A 19688-nucleotide genomic window follows, 5' to 3' on the forward strand; every position below is an offset into this window, starting at 1 on the left:
TCTGCTCTCTCCAATGAGGACTCAACAAAAGCCGCAGGCTAGGATTAAAAGCAGGGAAAAAGGGGGGGAAAATAAATCCCACCTTGTTGCCTCCTCCTGCCTTCCCTGCTACTTACAACTTAAAATGGACAATTTCCTTCGCAAGTGTAAGATGATTAAGACATCACAGGAGTTGGAATTCCCCTTCTCACCTTTTTTAACTCTCCCCAGGTTGTTTTTGTTTTTATGTTTTTGTTTTTTTGCAGAAGTTGCTATAACATTATGACTACAAGACCTAACTGGACTTATCTGGACTTTTTTTTTTAGTTCTAGTGTTTTGAAAACACTGGACCCATCTTCATTGCTTCACACATGCATGCACACACACTGCTTAGTTCTTCCACTTACAGTTCAAGATTTCAGAACTCACAAGTGCACAGAGCAAAGGAAAAGACCCCAAACCAGTTATTCCTCCACCACCCCATCCACAAAAGATTTCTGCTCAGCACATGCACATTTCAGTATCAGAAGACACAGACCTGGCACTTCTGTAAAGGAATATTCTACATTAGCCCACTGAAAGTCTTTGAGCTCAAACAGTAGAGCTGTGAAATTAATTTCCCAGTTGATAAATACACAGCGTTGAAACACGTGTGCAGTTTACCATTCTGCAGGTGGAGCACTGCATGGAGGTGACTACTTCCACCCTTGGGACAGCCAACCACTAAGGTGAGCAGATCTGTTACAAGTGAGTTAGGAGAGAAACAGCAAGTTGGAGGCACGTTCCTTATGACACCGCACAAAGAACTTTCTCTACAGCTCAGTAAGCAGAGCACAGAGGTTGTGTAGCTCAAGCCTTCAAGAAACTAGAAAAGAATTTAAAAAAAAAAAAAAAAAAAAAAAAAAGCAAGCCTTAACAAAGAAAAGGCCCAATTAGCACTGAGACCTTTTTCCTCTTCCTAACTTTTAATTGTAGTGCATCAGCAAATCTGACTTTTCCTGTGCTAATTCAACTTCAGACGACCTTTTTCTTTCCTACAGGATAGGAACTGTTACTACATATTTGAAGACAGGTTGCTCAGAAAAGGTGGGACAGGGCCCAGAAACTCTGCAGGTGACATACCTACCTCCTGTCACTGCTGGAGAACTGGCCACAAGCGACCCAAGCACTTGGAATGTCAACAATCACACCCAAGGCACCACATTTGTAGCTGAAGAAAGCTCTTAACAAAGGGAGACATGTGGTGGAGGGTTTCTTTCAAAGGGAGATCCTCACCAATTACGTTATGCAAGCAGTCTGCATGTGAAGTTGTACCACCTGATCAAGTTTGGCACCAGGCATGGGAATTTTAGTAATGCTTTGAGCTAACTCTTGTACTGTTTTCTATGGATTTTTTTTTTACTATACTATTTTACTGATTTTATTTCAGACATAGCACTAATCAAATGTTCCTTACAAAAAGAGAACACCACTGCTCAAGCAGTGCTCATGTGGCACTTTCCTCATGAACTGATGACAGCCGTACTAAAATCATTCTGAAGGGTGTGAAACTCATCCAACTCTGTAACTGATACATTGTTCATCAAAACTAGTTGAATTTTACCCACATTAAGAAAAAGTCTTAGTTCTAAGATAGAGATACAGAAACCAGTTCATGCCTAAACCGACGACACATTCTTCCGAGACTACAGTCCATAGCAGGCATCAGAGCACATCCAGAGCTGATTTTAGCAAAATTCTCTCTTAGAAGTTCCTGAAAAGAGGCAACATGCAACATCCTGCCCCACCCCGCTGCTGGTTCTCCACTCCGCTCAGGAAGCAGTGCAGCCACACAGCCTAACTCCCTTCAGTTCATTCTTATGACTTGCTACCTTTAAAGACAGACCACTCTGCCAGTGCACTAAAAGCTGCCCTAGCAGTGGGAAGGAAGTGTCACCTAAAAGGGTTTAAATTTATTTTCAGGCCAGCTACATCCTTGGCCTGTACTGCAAATGACAACATCAATCATTGCCATTGGAAGCACTATTTTTTTTCCTTCCTTTTAAAACAGGCAACCAACAACTTATTTTCCCAGTGAAACAGAGTTACGCAAATGGCTTTGTATCAAATTTGAAAACACCTCAAAGTCGATGAAAGCCAAATTCTAGAGGGAGACAACAGGGGTAAAAAAAAATATCAAATACACATGATATTTTAATACAAAATATTAGCTTTTTTTTTTTTTTTTACACAAAAGTCAGTTTTTTTAAAATATAGAACCTTAAAAAAAATGAACAAATTGCTATCCACACACTATAAACACTTCTTTGTGCTCAGTTTGATCAAGTTATCAGAACAATTTAAACACCAGTCCATAGTTTAAACACTGCCTTGAAGTTTTATGAAAACTCTGCCGCACTGTGCGCTACCATTGTATGTACAGTGTGAAGCGCCTTCGTTCAGCTTTAATACCATAGAAGAAACTGTTCAGTTATCAGGTTCTTTGTGCAAGGATTTCACATTCTACTCATGCTCATGACAGATCTGCATTACACTTCAGTTGCACTGGTATGAGCAACCACATGTAATTCTGTGAATGTTCACTGTAAGAATGTCCATTACATGGATTGAGATACATATTCTGAAAGTACAAGTTCTTCAGCTAGATAAAAGAAAACTTGGTATTGTTAGTTTAGGGGAAATGCTAGCCTGATTAACCAGAACTTAACAATTGCTAAGCACTGAAATGAATTTTGATTTCTCAAAGTTGAATAAAAGTAATTAACTATCATATTTTCATAAAGATGGGCTACATAGCAGGTGCATCACAGGATGATACGTAATCGCCCATTTTTTGAACCCAGAAACAGGAAAAAAATTTCCCTTTAAGTTGGAGGTCTTAAAAGGTCTTGTTTTAACTGCAAATCATCCACAAGTTGCAGGCTGTTAGCCAAGTAGATTTAGGATGATTTACTTGCATTACAGTAATTTACACAATTGAACTTTATGCATACAGTACAAAACTATGAACAAAAAGGTGAAGCAAACTTTTTTTATTTATATTCAGGTAAAAACATTAACCTGATGAAGTAAATTATTGCAGATTTGAGAAATCAGCACATAAAACAGTTGGACAGAGCATTGCTTACAGGTGCTTTATCTGTGTCAAAAGACAAAGGCTGAACTGTTTGATCCAAGCTAGCGCTGAGGGGAGAAAAAAAAACCTACAAAAGTAACCCAGAACTTAGATCAAGAACAAGAAAACTGTTTACTCAAACAGGGAATTAAACAATTAATTTGTCTTTTAAAAAAACTTTACATCAATTCAAAATGCTCTGGCCTTACCACAATACACACTGGCCAGCCCAAACTGTTGGGACTTGAACTACATGAAAATCTTCCCAGCCTCTAGTAAGAGGCCTCTGCTGCCTGAATCACTGTGTAAACAGCTCTAGAGCGCCGACTGGTGAAGACTTCCACCAGTATATCCTACCACTACAGTAAACTATGCTATAAGAAAGATTCTACCTAGTTACAAAGGCTGAATTATATTGACAATATATATTTGATTTCAGTAAAATTTAAATTATCTTAATCAGAGAAAGAGGCATGGAGCAATTAAATGCTCACACGAACGAAAACATAACAATTGTCGAATGTTGCACACAAAAGAACCAAGTGAATTGCACATCAGACAATACATGAGGATGGGTAAAATTAGAGGCAGGTGAGGGTACACAGAACTAGTCTACTAAACTAGATTTGTCAAATACATGGTGTATTTTAATTTCTGTACTTATGTACAAAAGTTGTCTTTGGAGGAAAAATTTCAGACTTCAGCTAGATGGATACACACAGCCCAGTATTAAACTGCACAGCGACATTTATTGTTCCAGCCTGGAAAAACATCCCTTTTTAAATTTCACACAGCAAAGCAAGTTAAAAACTTCACTCGTCAAATAAATGATAATTTAAACAAGAACTTGCTAAAGAAACCTTGTCACAACAACTTTTTAGGGCCTGAACATTTTAAGTCCATAGGGGCCTTTAATGAATATCAACCAAGTGTCTTTGTTTATAATCTGCAAGCCGTTTTTCTACAACAAGAAGGCGTAACACGTTTCCTTGACTCAGGTGATATATTTAGAAAAGAATCATGAGTTTCTCTTTTGCTGTAACAGGCAGACATTGCATTTTTCATTGTGATCAGGAAAGATGGAATGACTGCTGCCCTTCTCTTGCAGCTATCAAAAGTTTTTCACGCATTATCTCAATAGTTGAATAGTCCGGCAATTTGAGATAGTTCACACAAGTCATTACTGAGGGCAAGAAGTCATCTGGATTCTCTGTAGACTCAAATGTCTTCCGTACAATTGTCAAGGGAGGATTCAAACTTCGAAAGCCTATTAAGAAGAGAAGAGATTCAGAATGACAGTGACAGAAGCACGGATTTCACAACTGAGTTCAGTCAGTGCTTTTAGAAGTGTAGTATGTGACTTCACAAGGCTATAGAGCAAGCCAAAAATCCTTTCTGTGGATTAGCTTCCCAGCATTAACTGTGGAAGAATTTTTATGTGTTAAAAACACTACACATTATTTCTATTTGCAGTTTCTAAGATTATCTGAAGTTATGGCTGCTGTATCTCACTTTCTCCAGCAATGGTTTTTGTACTTGTAATCCTCAATCCTGTCTATGCTGTCTCTCCAAAAAAACTGCTTTTTTTTTTTTCCTTTTAAATCAACTTTTATTTAACAAATTCTTTCTTTAACTAGAAAAAGCAGAGAATTTAAGTAATTGAGATAGATTGTTTCTACTTGCAAAACATTCAGCCAAAAGGGTGGCAAAAGGTGTTATCTTCTAAAGATCCCTAGCAAAGACAGTGAATTCCTCAGGTGTTTCCCCCTCACTGCCTCTTGTTTAAATTCTGAAATTCAGAAGAGGAGTAATTGAAGTTTATCATTATGCTAATACTGTTTCTTTGCTAGATAAAAACATTTGTTTCCAGGAAGTAACACAACATTTTGTTGTCATCACAGCTTAAAATATACACCTGTTATCAAACGAATATGGTACTAAGAATTTTTGCTTTTGTTTAAATTAAGTCTAAATTATTCTTGTCCTCTAGGAGATTATCTGGTAACCACGAGAGAATTGCTCAAATAAAGTGATGAGATGAATGCCAAATTCATGATATAATTCTATCTGCATCTATCCAGACAATTCAAAACCTAGAAACAGCAAACATACAAAGCTGTAAAATAAGCAATTATTTTATTTCCCCCTTACTGAAGTAATCCACTTATTCTGAAAGACACCACTCATTTCGATTTGATGTACAGCAAAACAGAACCTACCTCCTACTGGCAGCCTGGGACTACCAGTCACAAACTGAAGAAACAGTCTCTGCTGCTCACTATCAAAGCTACTGAGAATTTCAAAGAGATACTTCACTGCTCGACTAAAGAGAAAAAAAAGAAACTTCTGTTCAGAGTGAAAACAATTGCACATTTCAATATATATATATTCCAAATACATTCCATAATTCCCATTGCTTAAGTGTATAATTAAAATAGATTTAAAACTAGACTAACACCGTATTACCTGTCATGTGTATAACCGTGATCTGGCCTGCAACATTCCATTAAGGTCTTGGCATCCCATGTGTCTGTTTTGCTGCCACATAAGAGTTGCTCCAACTGTAAAGTTTAAAAAATATTTTTCCCCTTTAGAAAGCAATGCAAAGTTAGTAACATCTGTTCTAACAGCTACTACAGTAGTAAGAAAATATTCTCTTTTCTGCAATAGCTTGCTACAGAATGCAATGCGTCAAGCCCAGTGACAGCCTCATTTGCTGAATCTGCCTCTGCACCACCACATGAAATGTGGCACATTTTACAGCAGACAGCTGCTCTCAGTAAGTAATTTATACTGGAGAACTGAAAACTGCCAAACCACCTTAACATTTGACATATTTTGCAAGTTCACTGACATATAGGGAATAGAAAGGACAGAGTATTTACACTCATTTTGATGTGTTTTTGTTGATGGTGGGTTGTTTTTTTTTTTTAGTTTTTTTGTTTACTTGTTTGTTTTCAGAAAACTGCTCTCTTCTCAGAGAGAAAAAGCAGTAACAATTATTAGGTGTTTCTGTCAGCAAGCTTGTTGGATTAGTTCTTGACTTGTTTTTTTTTTTTTGAGGGGGTAAGAGCAGCGTTTGTGTTTTGTCGTCGTTTTCCTTTGTTTTACTTCAGCTTACTGCACCTGCTCTTTCTATGCACTTGGGCAGCTGACAGGCTATAGCCAAAACACAGAAGGACATCTGTAGAAGCTTTCAATGTTAAGTTCTTTATAATTACTTAGGAAGGGTTTATAAGTTATGAGCAACAGAACTTAAGATCATCCATGATTGCCCTATTAAAGATGAGATATCTTACAACTTACACTACTCCTGCTGCTTACTTTTCAATTGTATTTGTAGATAAGCAATGGAACAACATTAACATTTGAAAATTTACAATCACAAAATAGGCGTTAAACTAAAACAATGACAGAACAGAATCCCACGTATCACAAGTACTTTAAAAAGGAGAAGCTTGAGTAGGGCACGTCTCAAAAAGAGTTTATTTTTTTACTACCTTTACATTTGCTAGAGAAAAACGGTAGTATTTCTTCAAAGTAGTACCAAAAAAGTTGTAAAGAATCACTACTAGCTGCAGATTTAAGTTTTAAGAAACCTTCACAATGCAAAGCATCAAGAACAAAGATTTTATGTGAAGGCTTGGCTGAAAGTTTTAGAGCATGCATTTCTTCCTGAAGTCAAAGGTGTGAGCTGATGAAGATAGGCAAACTCCTGGAAATACAACCTTCAAATGAACTCCCCAAAGGCAAAGTTCTAAAATATTCTCTTTTCTAGTCCAGACAGCCCTAGCTGTGTGTCTCAATTCAGTCTGCTTAAGAGCATAAGAATTTTACAAGAAAGTTAATGTGATGGGGGCGGAAAAAAAAAAAAGGCATGAAGACCAACTATCCTATTCTTTAACTCCACATACGCACCCATAGCCATGAGGAGGTACTGCAATGAAGGGAATTAAAGTTTCCATAACAACATAGAACAAGTATACATAAACAAAGCCTTTTTTTGAGAAAAGTTTCAAGAAAACTGCATTTCTCATAATAAAAACTGAACAGAAATCTTGAATATTTAAATATGCATTTTTAAAGACCATTCTACTACTTTTCACCAGATGTTTGTATTAAGACATACCCAGAGCATACATATATGGCAATCAGGTTATAAGTGTATTCTTAAAGAATGCTTTTACCAACCTCCTCAGGATAGAAGTACTGAAGATGACTGAGGGGGAAGACTGACTCAAATCCATCTCTGAAGGAATCAAACTGTCTGGCAACACCTTCATTAAGTGCCCAGAATATAACCAACTGCAAAGGAACAGCAAAAAAAGTTATTAAAAAAACTCAAGTGCAGAATGATCACAACTGTACAGAAGACTAGAGCTACAGAAAATAACTCCAGGTAAGTCTGGTCATATAGTCAGTGCAGTTGAAGCTATGTTTGAACATAAATTCATGGGGCTGTTCTACAGCATTGCTTCACTTTGCCTTAATTCAGAAGCTTGTACTGCGGCCTGTGTGCAGATGCAGCACACCACAGTTGCAGAGAATCCCTTCTGCTAATCTACAGTGACAGGCCGCACAAGTCACTTGAGTTCAAACAACCCTCATATCTAGAATACTCTAAATATGCAACTCAAGCCAAGTGTAAACAACTCAGCTTTTATTCTTGATAGAAATAAAGCTAACATTTGGAACTCAGAATAGCTGGTTAAACTGATCCTGTCCAACAAAATATTTTCAAGCAAATCTAAATCTCTTTCAAGAGATTAAAACTCTGAAGTCCACAATTCAAATTAAACCATTTCCTAAATACTTCTTACCCAAAAAAGCATACTTGTAAATATCCATTATAGAAAAGTCTCACTAATGTAAGCCACAGGATTTCAAAGCAAGGTGTGTTGACTAGGATTAAAGAAGTTGGACTTTGGGGTCAGTGAGTTTTTGGTTTATATAAACTAGTACAGAACAGAACAGAAGCAATCAGAAAACTACTGCTGTTCCCAGTTCATGAGAATGAACTGAAATACGTACAGAAATAAACTGCTATGAACTAAGGTAAGGAAGAACTAAAATGAAAAACTTTGTAGTCCCAGCTTTGCTTTCTACATACTCTGAGATACTCCTCTAAATTGTGGATGGTGACTGGTGTATCTTTTCCCCCTTTTTTCAGCTCTATATTAGGAAATCCAGGAAGTGTGAAATCCAGTCCTAGATCCTCCACTGAGCAGCCATTCATAGTCAGAGTTTCCAATGCATACTGTAGACTTTCTTTGGTCTAAAAAAATAAAAATAAAAATATATATATATATATCCAAAGTGAAAACCAGTGAGAACAACTTATTCATATCAACAAAAAGTTATGCCTTCTGAAACAGTTTCAACCAGTATTTCTATAAGAATATTGCTGTTACAGTACTCCTTGCCTTTCTCTATGTTTATCGTACAGAACAGTAAGCCAAAACAAACTAAATAAACTCAAACAGTAAATCCAGCAATTCTAGAATTACTTCAGCTTCTCACATGCCTTTCATTTAGAAATACTGCTGCAGGAGAATGAGGTATAACATGTTAGACCTCTTGGATATGCTTTTTCCTTAGAATAGTGAATAGCATTCATATTTGGCATGCATACGGACATTTTTCAGCTTCTATCCATCAGGTTTCTCTAACTTGCTGATAAATTAAAAGCAGTGATCAGGGAGAAAGAGCGAGACAAAGAAATGAAGAGGAACTGGCTTTAGATGTTACTGTTTGCAGCACGGGAGTTGGGCCAGATGACCTTCTAAGGCTCCTTCTAATTCAAACAAATCTACAATAATGACAAGCCACTGAAACTGTAGTATCAAAACTGTTCCTTTAAATAAAAGTTATCACTATTACCAACACTAATAAGCATTATCATACACACGCTTTTGTCTACTACAAAATCCAAATGCATGCAAAGATGTACTCTTCGTTCCCTAAAGTTATTTTCCTACCTGTGTTTTGTCCTGCTCAAGTCTTTTCTTTTGTCTTACAATATCTTCAAGATGATATATTGATTTGGCTACTACTGGATCAATACTGAACAAGTCATGAGACGTCAAAGAAGTTTCCTGGCGTAACATCCATTTATAAAAAGGAAGTCCAAGAGGAAGATCCACCTGTGAACCAAAACATTCAGTACCGAACTGTTAGAAAAATGTGATCTTTCATTGTTTTCTCTTGACTACATCTACATTTTATTTAGTAATTCATAGTTCTCTCACATACCAAAACAGTGTTTTTACCCAAGATATTTGCCACTGAGCAAACAGAACTGACTGCTTAGAGCATATGCATTAGATTGCCCAGCAAGGTAGCAGGCAGTATAATAATGATTCCAAAGTGATCCTGAAATAAGACTGGAAAGACTGCAACACATAGCATGCATTTGCTTATTGTTTCCTCACTGTCTTAAAGTTAATGTTAAGTTCTTCAATATGCACTAACCTTTTCCCATCAAAAAGCTCAGCTGCATTTCTCCAACTAAACTACTAGAGCTGGAAATATTCCTTGCAACTTTAATGCTACATTTCTCTCCCCAGCGAAAAAATTAAAACAACCGATATCCAATTTAAACCCTTTAGAAGAACATTTTGTTTTAAACTCACCAGTCTAAAATCCATGATTGCCTTAGCCATTAGTTTTCCCAGAAAGCGGAACTTCATTTTAACTTTTGCAATGTGAGCTGGCTTGGCTGTTCTACCAAAAGGAAGTGCAAAAAGGCCTTGCAGATTATGAATATACTTGGTACCTTCTTGGCTTCCTGGTGAGGAAGAGAAGGGGACAGAAAGGAAATAAGTTCAACATATACACCAAGAGATTCATTCTAGACAAGAAGTTACCATGATTATAGCCTAAAATACATTGTAAAATTGAAAGAAAGAATTTGTAGTCTTACAGTCAATATAAAAACAAAGTTGTAAAGGTAGTAAAACATTTACCTTTTGGATTGGCTAAAGTTACTTCTTCTCCCCTCCAAAGGCCTAAGTCTGCTCTCTGTAGTTCCTGAGATACAAGTGCATAGAACTCTAGTGTAGGGCCCAAGCCTGTGCCAACCTTCCAAAGAGAAAGAATGCAGGGAGAAGGAAAAAGGTGGGGGGAGAAAAATAAGTAAATAAGAGGCCATTCAATCAGTTTGAATATCTAAGTTCTTACTTACACTAAGAAATGTAACTCATGATGAGCTATAAGACTGCTGCAAAAAGCCTCTAGAGAGTATAACTATACTAATAACAATTACAAAATAATTGAAATAGCTTAGAAAGAGTGAATAATAAAAATGGAAAGTACTATCTACCACCTAATGATCATAAAAAAAATGCAGCTTCACCTCGAGTTAGAAAAAAAATACATTCTTCACAATAAGACTGATCATGAAATTTAGCACAACACGTCAGAAAGTTTCTTCTAGCAACTAAAAATCATAACCAAGTGAAGGAGGGATAATTAAGGATTTTGCAGAACAGCAGTGGGAAGGATCAAGAGTCTGACTGGGTCATTCTAGGAAAGTTGTAGCTTTTTTAATTAATCTTCAATAAAAAGGAGTTAAATTAGACTGCATTGACATTACTTACTTCATTCTCATACTGGATTTCCAACATGGCTCTTGAACTGCCTAGATCCTGCATCACAGATTCTGCCTGTTTCAACAGCTCATCTCTGTTCACAGTGCGCTACACATTAAAGAAGTTTTAAGTAGTGAAATTATGTCTGCAAGCCCCAGATCCCAAGGCAGTTACAACAGGAAAAAAGTTGGTTATGCAAGCTTTTCCACCCCATTCTAGCAGTTCCATAATTCAACAATTCTCAATTTAATAAAATGATCGTTTCTCCTATATCAAGACTAATAAGCAATGAAGTGTTCCATTTACATTAGACTATATCTTCCAGTTGTATCTACGTAACCTAACAGGTACTTATTACTCCTGCTAAGAATCAGAAGGACTACAAGTTAGTAAAGAAGTGCTATTATGCAATGTTACATACCTTAAACTAACACAGTGTGAATAGAAAACTGGCTAGAGATGCTCAAGTCCGACAACTTAAGGAAACATTTCTATCCTGCCCCCATATATTCCATAGTAGGATAAGGGGCAGGCTTAGAAAAATAAAAACCACCAACCACACACCATGGGGATCCTACATGTTGGAAGCTATGGTCTGATTAAGCTAGATTCTCACTTATTCTCTATCAAAGGTTTTCAATACAGCAGATCTCAGATTAAAATAACATACACTCAAGGCAGACAGCCCAAGACTCCCTCAATTTTAAGTAGTCACAGCGTAATTTCAACATGTTGTAACAACTCTCCCAGAATATAAAGATGGTGTTTCCGTACATTCAGACAATGTTGCCGCTACGTCCTATCAGCAGAAGTATTCTACTTCTAGCCAAAGGAAATCAGTTAACAAGCAAATCTACAGAAGTCTCTAACCAAACCTACAGCTTGAACTCTTGGTGTACAGCTTCAGAAGTTGTAAATACAATTCTAAATTAAGCAGGATGTGAAGAAGCAACAAAGTACACTCTAGCCTCTTCTGCCATCTAATGGCAGATACCTAGAAGACATCATGCTTTCTACTTGGGGACTTTTAAATGAATGAAAATAAGCCTCCACTTCATCTGTATGCTACCAGAAGTGATGTTTTAAAATAAATTTGCTCGCAATTATATTCTTAACAGCAATAAAACAAATAAATCACACATTCCATTTTGAAAAAACATATACACCTACTTTTTTCCTGTCCAGTCGTGGTGCCACTCTGCTATCCTGAGAATCTGATTGATTGATTTCTGGATTAGTATCCAGTAGTCTTTGCATGGCTCGATCACGATCAAAAGCAGTTACATAAAACAGCATTTGTCGGGTATCAAATGGAAAGAAAAATGGGCTGCAAAGAGCATTGGATTAATTAGCTAGGATTCAACTACCATTTATAGCTAGAACAAATGCAGTATGCCTGAAGCTAACGCTTTATTAGATACTAGTGAAAGCAACCTCTCCCAAATGGTTTTGTGGTGATGCTCATGAGAAAGTCTAGAGATTAAATATTAATATGGAATTTTTTGAAAAATCTAGGAAAAATTTACACCCTGCTAGAAACAACAGTAACAAATTCTCAAATGCCATTGCTACGAAAAGACTGTGCAGCTTCCTTTTACTTGTTCAAACCTGTTTTACAGTTAGTAAATCTAATTCACATAAAAGATCTTAAGAATGTGGCTTCAGCTCCTGTATTTGGAGAAAAATATTTGCCCAAAATATACATCTGCATTTAGTTCAAGTTATGCAGCACAGGTGTAAACATTCATTCAAGTGCCACTACATGACTTGTAAGATTTCTGTTCCTTTCACTTCCCCACAGTACTTTCAAAAGCGTAACACATCCTGTACTTGGGCTGCCCAGTTAAGAGAAGTACTGAATTAAAATTAGAAATACTATATTGTAAGTCATTCATACCATGTTTTTCCAAGTTCTGTCAGCCAAGTTGGTATGTTTCCTGTCATAATTACCAGTGGATCTTGAAGCTGTCTATTTGCTTTTGCTGTCAGTTTACTGTTGATAAATTCTGAAGTTGGAATAATCTCCTTGCATATTGCATTCTGTGATAATTAAAGAACAACATATTTCGAGTTAAAGAAATGCTGGAAAAACACACAAGTCTTTTTACAGACTTCATGCTTCTAATTGCTTTATTACAGGAAAAAAAGGTTTCATTGTCATTTTGGTCACGCAGGTCATACAGAGCCTGACTCGTGAAAGAGACTGAGCAGCCTTCTACCACACATTTTCTTTTCAGGAATAGTGTTACCATTTAACTTAAGGAAGGAAAAAAATGTGTTCAACACACTGCAGGTAAGGCTGGCTATAAGAAAATATAGCTTTCGTGTTACTTTTTCTTTTTGTGTGGTTGAGGGTAGGTGGCAAATTTAATGGATTTATGGACAGTTGCTTATATCAAGTATGAAAGATTTTAAGTGCTCTACTCACATCATACAAATAATACCAGTATCGACTGATAGCATGTAAAACTCTCAAAAGAAGAATAACATCTAATGAAGGATCTTCAAATGTTATGTTTTCAGGAGGAGTAGATATGAGGTAAACTTCTAAAGGATTCAATACTGAAGGGCATACACCATCTAGCAGGAGAAAAAAAATTGTTATCGAAACTTAATAGTGAAATGTTCAAAACTTATTTAGAAGAAACTTAAGTAGTTTTAGTTATTTATACAGCATTCATTCAGACAACACACTTCCATTAGACAATTCCAATTACATCTTTTAGTTTTAATATGCACATTCATACATATATATATATATGTGTGTGTGTGTGTGTGTTTATTTTAAAACATTTTATGCTTTAAAAACAAGAAACAGGTGCCCAACACTCTTCCTCTCCATTCTTTCAGCGATTTCACAGAAATATTACATCAGCAACATACTCACCATGCCACAATTCGTCATGCTTTTTAGAATTCCTAGGTGAGGTTTTTGTGGGAGCAGTTTGAGCTCTTCCTCTTTTACCACCAACGCAGTCTTTGTTACCATCTTCATCCTCCCGTACAGGTTTGTACCTAAAATGTAATTTAAGTTTCTATTAAGATTTTTTTTTTTTTTTTTTTTTTTTTTACTTACAAGGAAACAACAGCTGCAGAACTTAGTTGATTAAATTACTGTAGATTTACTTTTGTTACAGCTAAAAAGCAGAAAAGGTAAGAAACTCACAAGTAAATGAGTTACATTCAAGTTTTATACATCTCTCTCGCACTGGAAAAGTTGTCCTTCCTCTCACAAACTTACCAAATGGTATGTGTTTTTGTCCAAATCCCAGCTCTTCCTAATGGGTTGCTTTCATCATCAGTCGATTCCCTTTCCTCCTCAGCTTGCAAACTGTACAGCTTAACTGCTTGATACACAGTCATATTATATGGTAGCAAGTGATCCCCAATGTAAAACTGCAATCTATGTCTCACGTTCCCTGAATTTAAGAATTGAGCAGCCTGAACAAAGCAAAACAAAGAACCACACAAGTTAGGCAAACTTACTGCTAGCTTCTCTTTGAGATTTTCCCCACACCATCCTCTCTCCTTCCCCATAGGGAAAGCTTACCAAAGATTCATCTATTTCTTCATCTGACCCATCATCATCACTATCCTCATCATCTTCTCTAACTCTTCCATAACCTGAGGCAAGAGCGGGAAAAAAGCACATATTTAACAGGAAATTTTGGTCTTTTTGTACACGTAAGTACCCCGCTGTCTAGAACAGTTCCAAAGTACATATAAACACGTAAGAGTCACACACTTTAGAACAAATTTCAGTGTCAACATTCACATCAAGCTCACTTTATAGCCAATCTGACAGTCAACTTATATTATATATAAAATATATATTTTTTTAATATTTAATTATATTTCTGTAATTAATTAGATGGAATTGTTTCCAAGCAGGAAAAGTTTGCCTCATAAAATGGTAGATTTATTTTCAGCCTTGCTTTACTCCCCTGTGAACGAGATACATTTACAGGTACCTCATACTTTCTTCAATAGAATTCTCACAGGTTTCTACGGACTCAACACTATTAACAATAGAGACCACCCTAAGAAACAAATTACCCCCCTCAACCATATAAAGGTATTAATACCTCTAACTACAAGATATCTTTCAATGGCTTGAACCAAAGCCAGAGGATCAATCTTCACAGGTCCACCTTTCCACTGTTTCACATTAGCACAGTCTGGATGTCTTTGCAGCTGGCATTTTAACTGATGCGTATTGAAGAATTTTAAAGCTTGGGATCCTCTGTTAAGAGAAAAACTCAAAATAATTTATGAAAAAAGTTGCCACAAAGAATCTATTAACAATAACTGCATTAAAAAGGATTATACATGCATTTGAGAATTCACTTGTCCAGATGATACTTCAGTCTATTACTATAAAAACATGCTATTAAGATTTAGATCAACAGATCCAGGGTTTAACAGTATAAGAACTCCAGAATCTAAATTGGCCAGAGTCTTATTTCCAAAGGAATCTGCATGGATTAAGAGAAAGCCCAGTCTGAGATCTGATCATAATATGGCCTACTGAGCATCATTGATGTGTGAAGTTTTTCAGTGGTCAAAGAATTTTAGAGCTGTGTTGACCTGCAGTGCAATAAGGATAAGAACCAGGGATAGAGAATGCAAGCATTTCACTCATGTGTTTTAATAAGTTAAAGATAAATTGAAAGCTTGTTTTCCTTGCTAAACATAGTTCACAGATTCCATTTCACCATGCCAACTGTCAATACTTATGCTAACTAGTTGTATACACAAATATCTCATCTTGGACTGCTTCTATTTCCAGGTGCTAGCAGAAGACTAACTCAAAATTTCCAATGACAGAACACACATTAAGACACTAGCCAGTCAATCAGCGCTGTTGTAGTCTGACTTTCCATGGTTAGCTTTCAAAGAAGCAGAATTTTGAATTTATGACTGGCAATTTCAACTTTCATAATTATTTCATTTTTTATACAAATAGTGCACATTGGGAAGCACTGCAAATAGTCTACGCTCTGTAGCCTTACGAAAGCTAACATCAAGACCTCGAAGTATTAGAAACAATGCTGCATGCATTCAATTTCATGTTTGTTTTTCAAATAGTTTCACAAAAAGCAAGTACTGAACTTCAGTGTACAACACATTAGAACCTATAGTGTGAGGCTCAGAAAGATCTATTGTAATTGAGATCTTATCACAGTTGTTGATTAAAACCACCACTATTTTCTACACTCCTTCCCTAGCAGGAAAAAGAGTATGCCTATCGTAGAATTCAGCTTTTCGATAGCTATTTTGATAATAAATACTTTCAGACTTGCAGTACTGAAATGAATTACTAGATTCTATACAACAAAAGAAACTACGTTGATTTAATATGGAAAATTACTGAAATCACAGAAATAGGCTTTCAGTAGTTCCAAGTCTTACTAAGAACACAACTGGATTCCGAATTTAATTTATATTACGAAAGAGGGCACATCTACAGTTATTTTAAATTACGGTGACAGCTAACTGTTGCCATTCAACTACTTCTACTGTTCTCTCAGGACAACAGAACCTATCTGAATAATCAAGCTGAACACTGCTTCACTAAAGCAGATTACTGCTTCACTAAAAATATCAGTGTCAGCAAAACAGAAATTACTCCTTCCAGCATTGGTTACAAGTGTAAGGAAGACGGGAATTTTTAAGTTTAAGAGATTGCTTCCAACCTAAGTCTAACAGGAAGAAGTTTCAAGATGTCAAGCAAAGATGTAGATACAATCTCTCTTATGTTGAACAAGATCAGAATTCTCCATTACCTCTTGAAATTTTTAGTGCTGAAACAAAGTTCAGAAAACAAAAGCTTCCAACAAAACCGTTACCTGAGCATTAATCCTTACCTGCTCCCTGTTCCATTTCCACTGGGGAAGTCATGCACTTTCACTGGAAACTGCTCCATCTGACTGAGGCAATTGTTCATTTTATGGACTAATGCCAACAAAGGTGCATTTTCTAATGGCTCTAATCTTCCAAGGGGTTCTTCTCCAGGAAGCTAGAATATATTCAAATGTTTTAGTTACATGTTTGAATTAATTCACCTTCAGCAACTTACACCACAAGTTGTTCACAAAGGAGGTGAAAATTTAGTGCTCTCACTTCAGGTATCGGTATCAGAACAGCCAGATGACAGTACATGTATATGAAAGATAATGCCTCCAGAAGGCACTTCTCACTTTTACCACTCTAGTTTAGAATTAATAGCCCTGCAGATTTGAAGCATTCATCCTTAACCCCAACCAGGAAGCTTCACTGAAACTGTAGTTACCTACTTTTTCCACTTCCACTTTTAATTTTTACTTTAAAGGCAAGGCAATCTAGTTTCTTGCAGTATTTAGGACTAAAGAGAGCAAAAATGATTGGATCACCACCTGAACTCTTCGTATCAACTTATAGTCATGAACAACCTTTAAGTTGTTCAAGACTCAGACAACTGACCATGCTGAAATCTCTTCCCCTCCCCAGCTGGGTTAAAATGTCTAATTACAAGGTACTCCAAAGAATTCATGACTTAGAAGGACAGAGAGCCACGTAAAAGTTATGTTATACAGCTTTGCTGTAAGCAAGTAATTCCATATACGTTCTCACCATCTTTGAGTCAAGGTCCTTGCTGAACCTCTCAGATAGAGAAAAACAACCATAAATGCCAAAACAAAAAAACTTACTGGAGAGGAGAAAAATACATGAAGAAATCTTTTCAATCTGATATCCCTGCTTACAGCATCTTTTTCACTTTTAGATGTCAAATAAAGCAGCAGTTGTTTCACAAATCCACTATGCTGGATTTCAAACGAGGAGACGTCAGACTCCGAGACAATGCTACGGATTTCTACAAGGCACTCTGTTCCACCATCCACCTGAAAAATACGAAAACTATTTTACTACCCAAGTAATAAGGGCTTAAGAAATACTACTTCTCTTCTACAGCACAGAACAGCTCTAAAAATCTAAGAAGGACTTTCTTTCAGTAGCGCAATACAAGTAATATCTGAGCAAGTGAACTAAGGATACCAAGGACAAGCAACTTCTTTATTCAAGGAGGAAGATTACAAGCAAGTATATTTTACCTTTCTAAAAGAAATGCAAGATTCCGTTTGTCTCAAATTCATGAGCTCCAAACAAAATACAAATAACTAAAACATACTGATATAGATTTTGAACAGCAACCATGTGTACATCAAGAAAGTAAAATTTTATTTAATAATTATTTTATTTAATAATTGTTTCCTGATGTCAAAGCACATAACTCAACTGTTCAGCTACTTCAGGAGTTACAGGTTTAGACTATTTGTCACAATTGCCTGAGAATTCAGGCTCAAAATTCTTGAGATAATAGATTTGGCCTCATCTGCATCATTTCTTGTATTTGCCTTCAACAAAATACCACTGCCCTCCCCAGGTGCTCTAAAGTTTTGATTACAAACTGTGTACTCCCCAGGTAGAAAAGTAATCCTGAAAACTCAACTACAGAATTTCTGAATTTGGAAGCAAACACTAGAAGCAAAAAGAGCCAGAACATACCATCATTAAGCTAGTTTTTTATTATAAATAATGTGCCAGTGGTTAAACAGTAATTTAAAAAACAACACACAAAAACAAGCCAGTTCAAGTTCAGAAACGCTTAAAACACTGCCCACATTGTCTAAAATATCCAGCTTTTCTTCCTCTAGAATCACAGCTTCCTCCTAAACACTTCCATCACTTCCACTCCACCCCTTCAAAAAGTCTGCCATTTCTAACCTGGAGGTTAAGTTGTTCAGTTGCAGTGCAAAGTCTCTGTAATACATTTAGTGCAGGATTGCTTCCGTCCATGTTTTCCGAACTAAAATAACGATCTACGAATTTATGGGCTTGCTCCTTAATCCAACCCTTAATTTTTTCTCTGTAATGAAACAAAAAGCATTTGGCACATTAGTATTTGCATATTTCAGCAATACAAGTAAACACAGCCAAAGTACTACTTTCCTTATGTTTAGCAGCAAAAAAGTTCCCCCTCTTACTCAATTACAGTAAATACATTCTCTCTGCTGATTACTTCTTGCACTATTTTTCCAAGTTCTCCAATTGTTTTCACAGCACATTTTACACACTATTAAGAGGTTATTCTTTTTTCCTCAACTTATCATAGAATCCTTGATTGGCTTGGAAACAACCCTGGAAGATCATTTAGTCCACAGGAAGACATCTTCCACTAAAAAAGTTTGCTCAAAGCTCCATCTAACCCAAATCTGAACATCTTCAGTTATGATCCATCCACAGTCTTTTCACTGTTTTTTAAGAACTATTTTAACAACATTTGTTCCCAAATACCTTTGATGCGCTACTGCTTATACAGCAACTTATCATAAGAAGGTGGCAGCACCTCAAATTCAGCTTCACATTACATGGATTGTGACTTGTGTACCTGTTATTGGAAATTGTATCCTTGGAAGCAGTTCTTGCAAGACCACTTACACCTGCTGTTCGTGCTGGTTCAATGTTATTACTGTTGGACTGTGTACTTAATCTTCCCCATGTTTTAGGATTTAAACTTGCTAAGAAGGAAGATTTAGGAGATTGAGTAGTTGTAGGACTTTTTGCTGCAAAAAAAAAAAAAAAAAAAAAGGATTACAAGGATCTCGTAGAATCAACAGTTTTATTGCAGCTAGCATTAATGCATCAAGTAGCACTGTCAATAAGTTTACTACAAAAGAAGTCCAAGTCATATTAAGAATACTTTACCTTGATTGTCTACTTTGTCATCATCTCTTGGGGGAGAATATTTTGGTCTCCTTGGCCCCCGTTTTGGCAGTCTTTTTCTCTTTAGAACATCACTCAGTCGTCTGTCCAAATTTAGAAACAAAGTTGCATGATTCCATGAGTTCTGTGAGTTCTATGATTCACCACATTCATAAGCATAAGGATACAAGAGATCCCAACCCAAAACAAGGAGGGCGCAACAGAAGAACAGACTACAGGAGGAGTCTCGACTCTTATTTTA

General features: G+C 36.4%; 1 protein-coding gene across 10 annotated transcripts in view; it reads right to left on the bottom strand.

Moving 5' to 3' along the window:
• Positions 1–2997: 2997 nt before the first annotated feature.
• Positions 2998–19688, bottom strand: part of TRIP12 (thyroid hormone receptor interactor 12) — a 66196-nt gene continuing 49505 nt past the window's right edge. For 7 of the 10 annotated variants that reach the window (XM_052686827.1, XM_052686822.1, XM_052686818.1 and 4 more), the window contains 21 exons: positions 19430–19530; positions 19113–19287; positions 18449–18590; positions 17374–17565; positions 16552–16703; positions 14770–14942; positions 14235–14308; positions 13926–14125; positions 13572–13699; positions 13113–13264; positions 12582–12724; positions 11855–12011; positions 10694–10792; positions 10061–10175; positions 9728–9882; positions 9074–9238; positions 8206–8370; positions 7287–7400; positions 5562–5656; positions 5315–5418; positions 2998–4362 (listed from right to left, as the gene is read on the bottom strand). In XM_052686827.1, coding sequence (XP_052542787.1) covers positions 4166–4362; positions 5315–5418; positions 5562–5656; positions 7287–7400; positions 8206–8370; positions 9074–9238; positions 9728–9882; positions 10061–10175; positions 10694–10792; positions 11855–12011; positions 12582–12724; positions 13113–13264; positions 13572–13699; positions 13926–14125; positions 14235–14308; positions 14770–14942; positions 16552–16703; positions 17374–17565; positions 18449–18590; positions 19113–19287; positions 19430–19530 — 2998 coding nt within the window. In that variant the 3' untranslated portion in view covers positions 2998–4165. Of the gene's footprint in view, positions 4363–5314; positions 5419–5561; positions 5657–7286; positions 7401–8205; positions 8371–9073; positions 9239–9727; positions 9883–10060; positions 10176–10693; positions 10793–11854; positions 12012–12581; positions 12725–13112; positions 13265–13571; positions 13700–13925; positions 14126–14234; positions 14309–14769; positions 14943–16551; positions 16704–17373; positions 17566–18448; positions 18591–19112; positions 19288–19429; positions 19531–19688 lie in introns of those variants that run through there. The other 3 variants (XM_052686825.1, XM_052686821.1, XR_008207728.1) reach the window with 2 other exon arrangements.

The sequence above is a fragment of the Tympanuchus pallidicinctus genome, unplaced genomic scaffold, assembly GCF_026119805.1.
Source record: "Tympanuchus pallidicinctus isolate F22 unplaced genomic scaffold, pur_lepc_1.0 scaffold22, whole genome shotgun sequence".
Taxonomy (NCBI): Eukaryota; Metazoa; Chordata; class Aves; order Galliformes; family Phasianidae; genus Tympanuchus; species Tympanuchus pallidicinctus.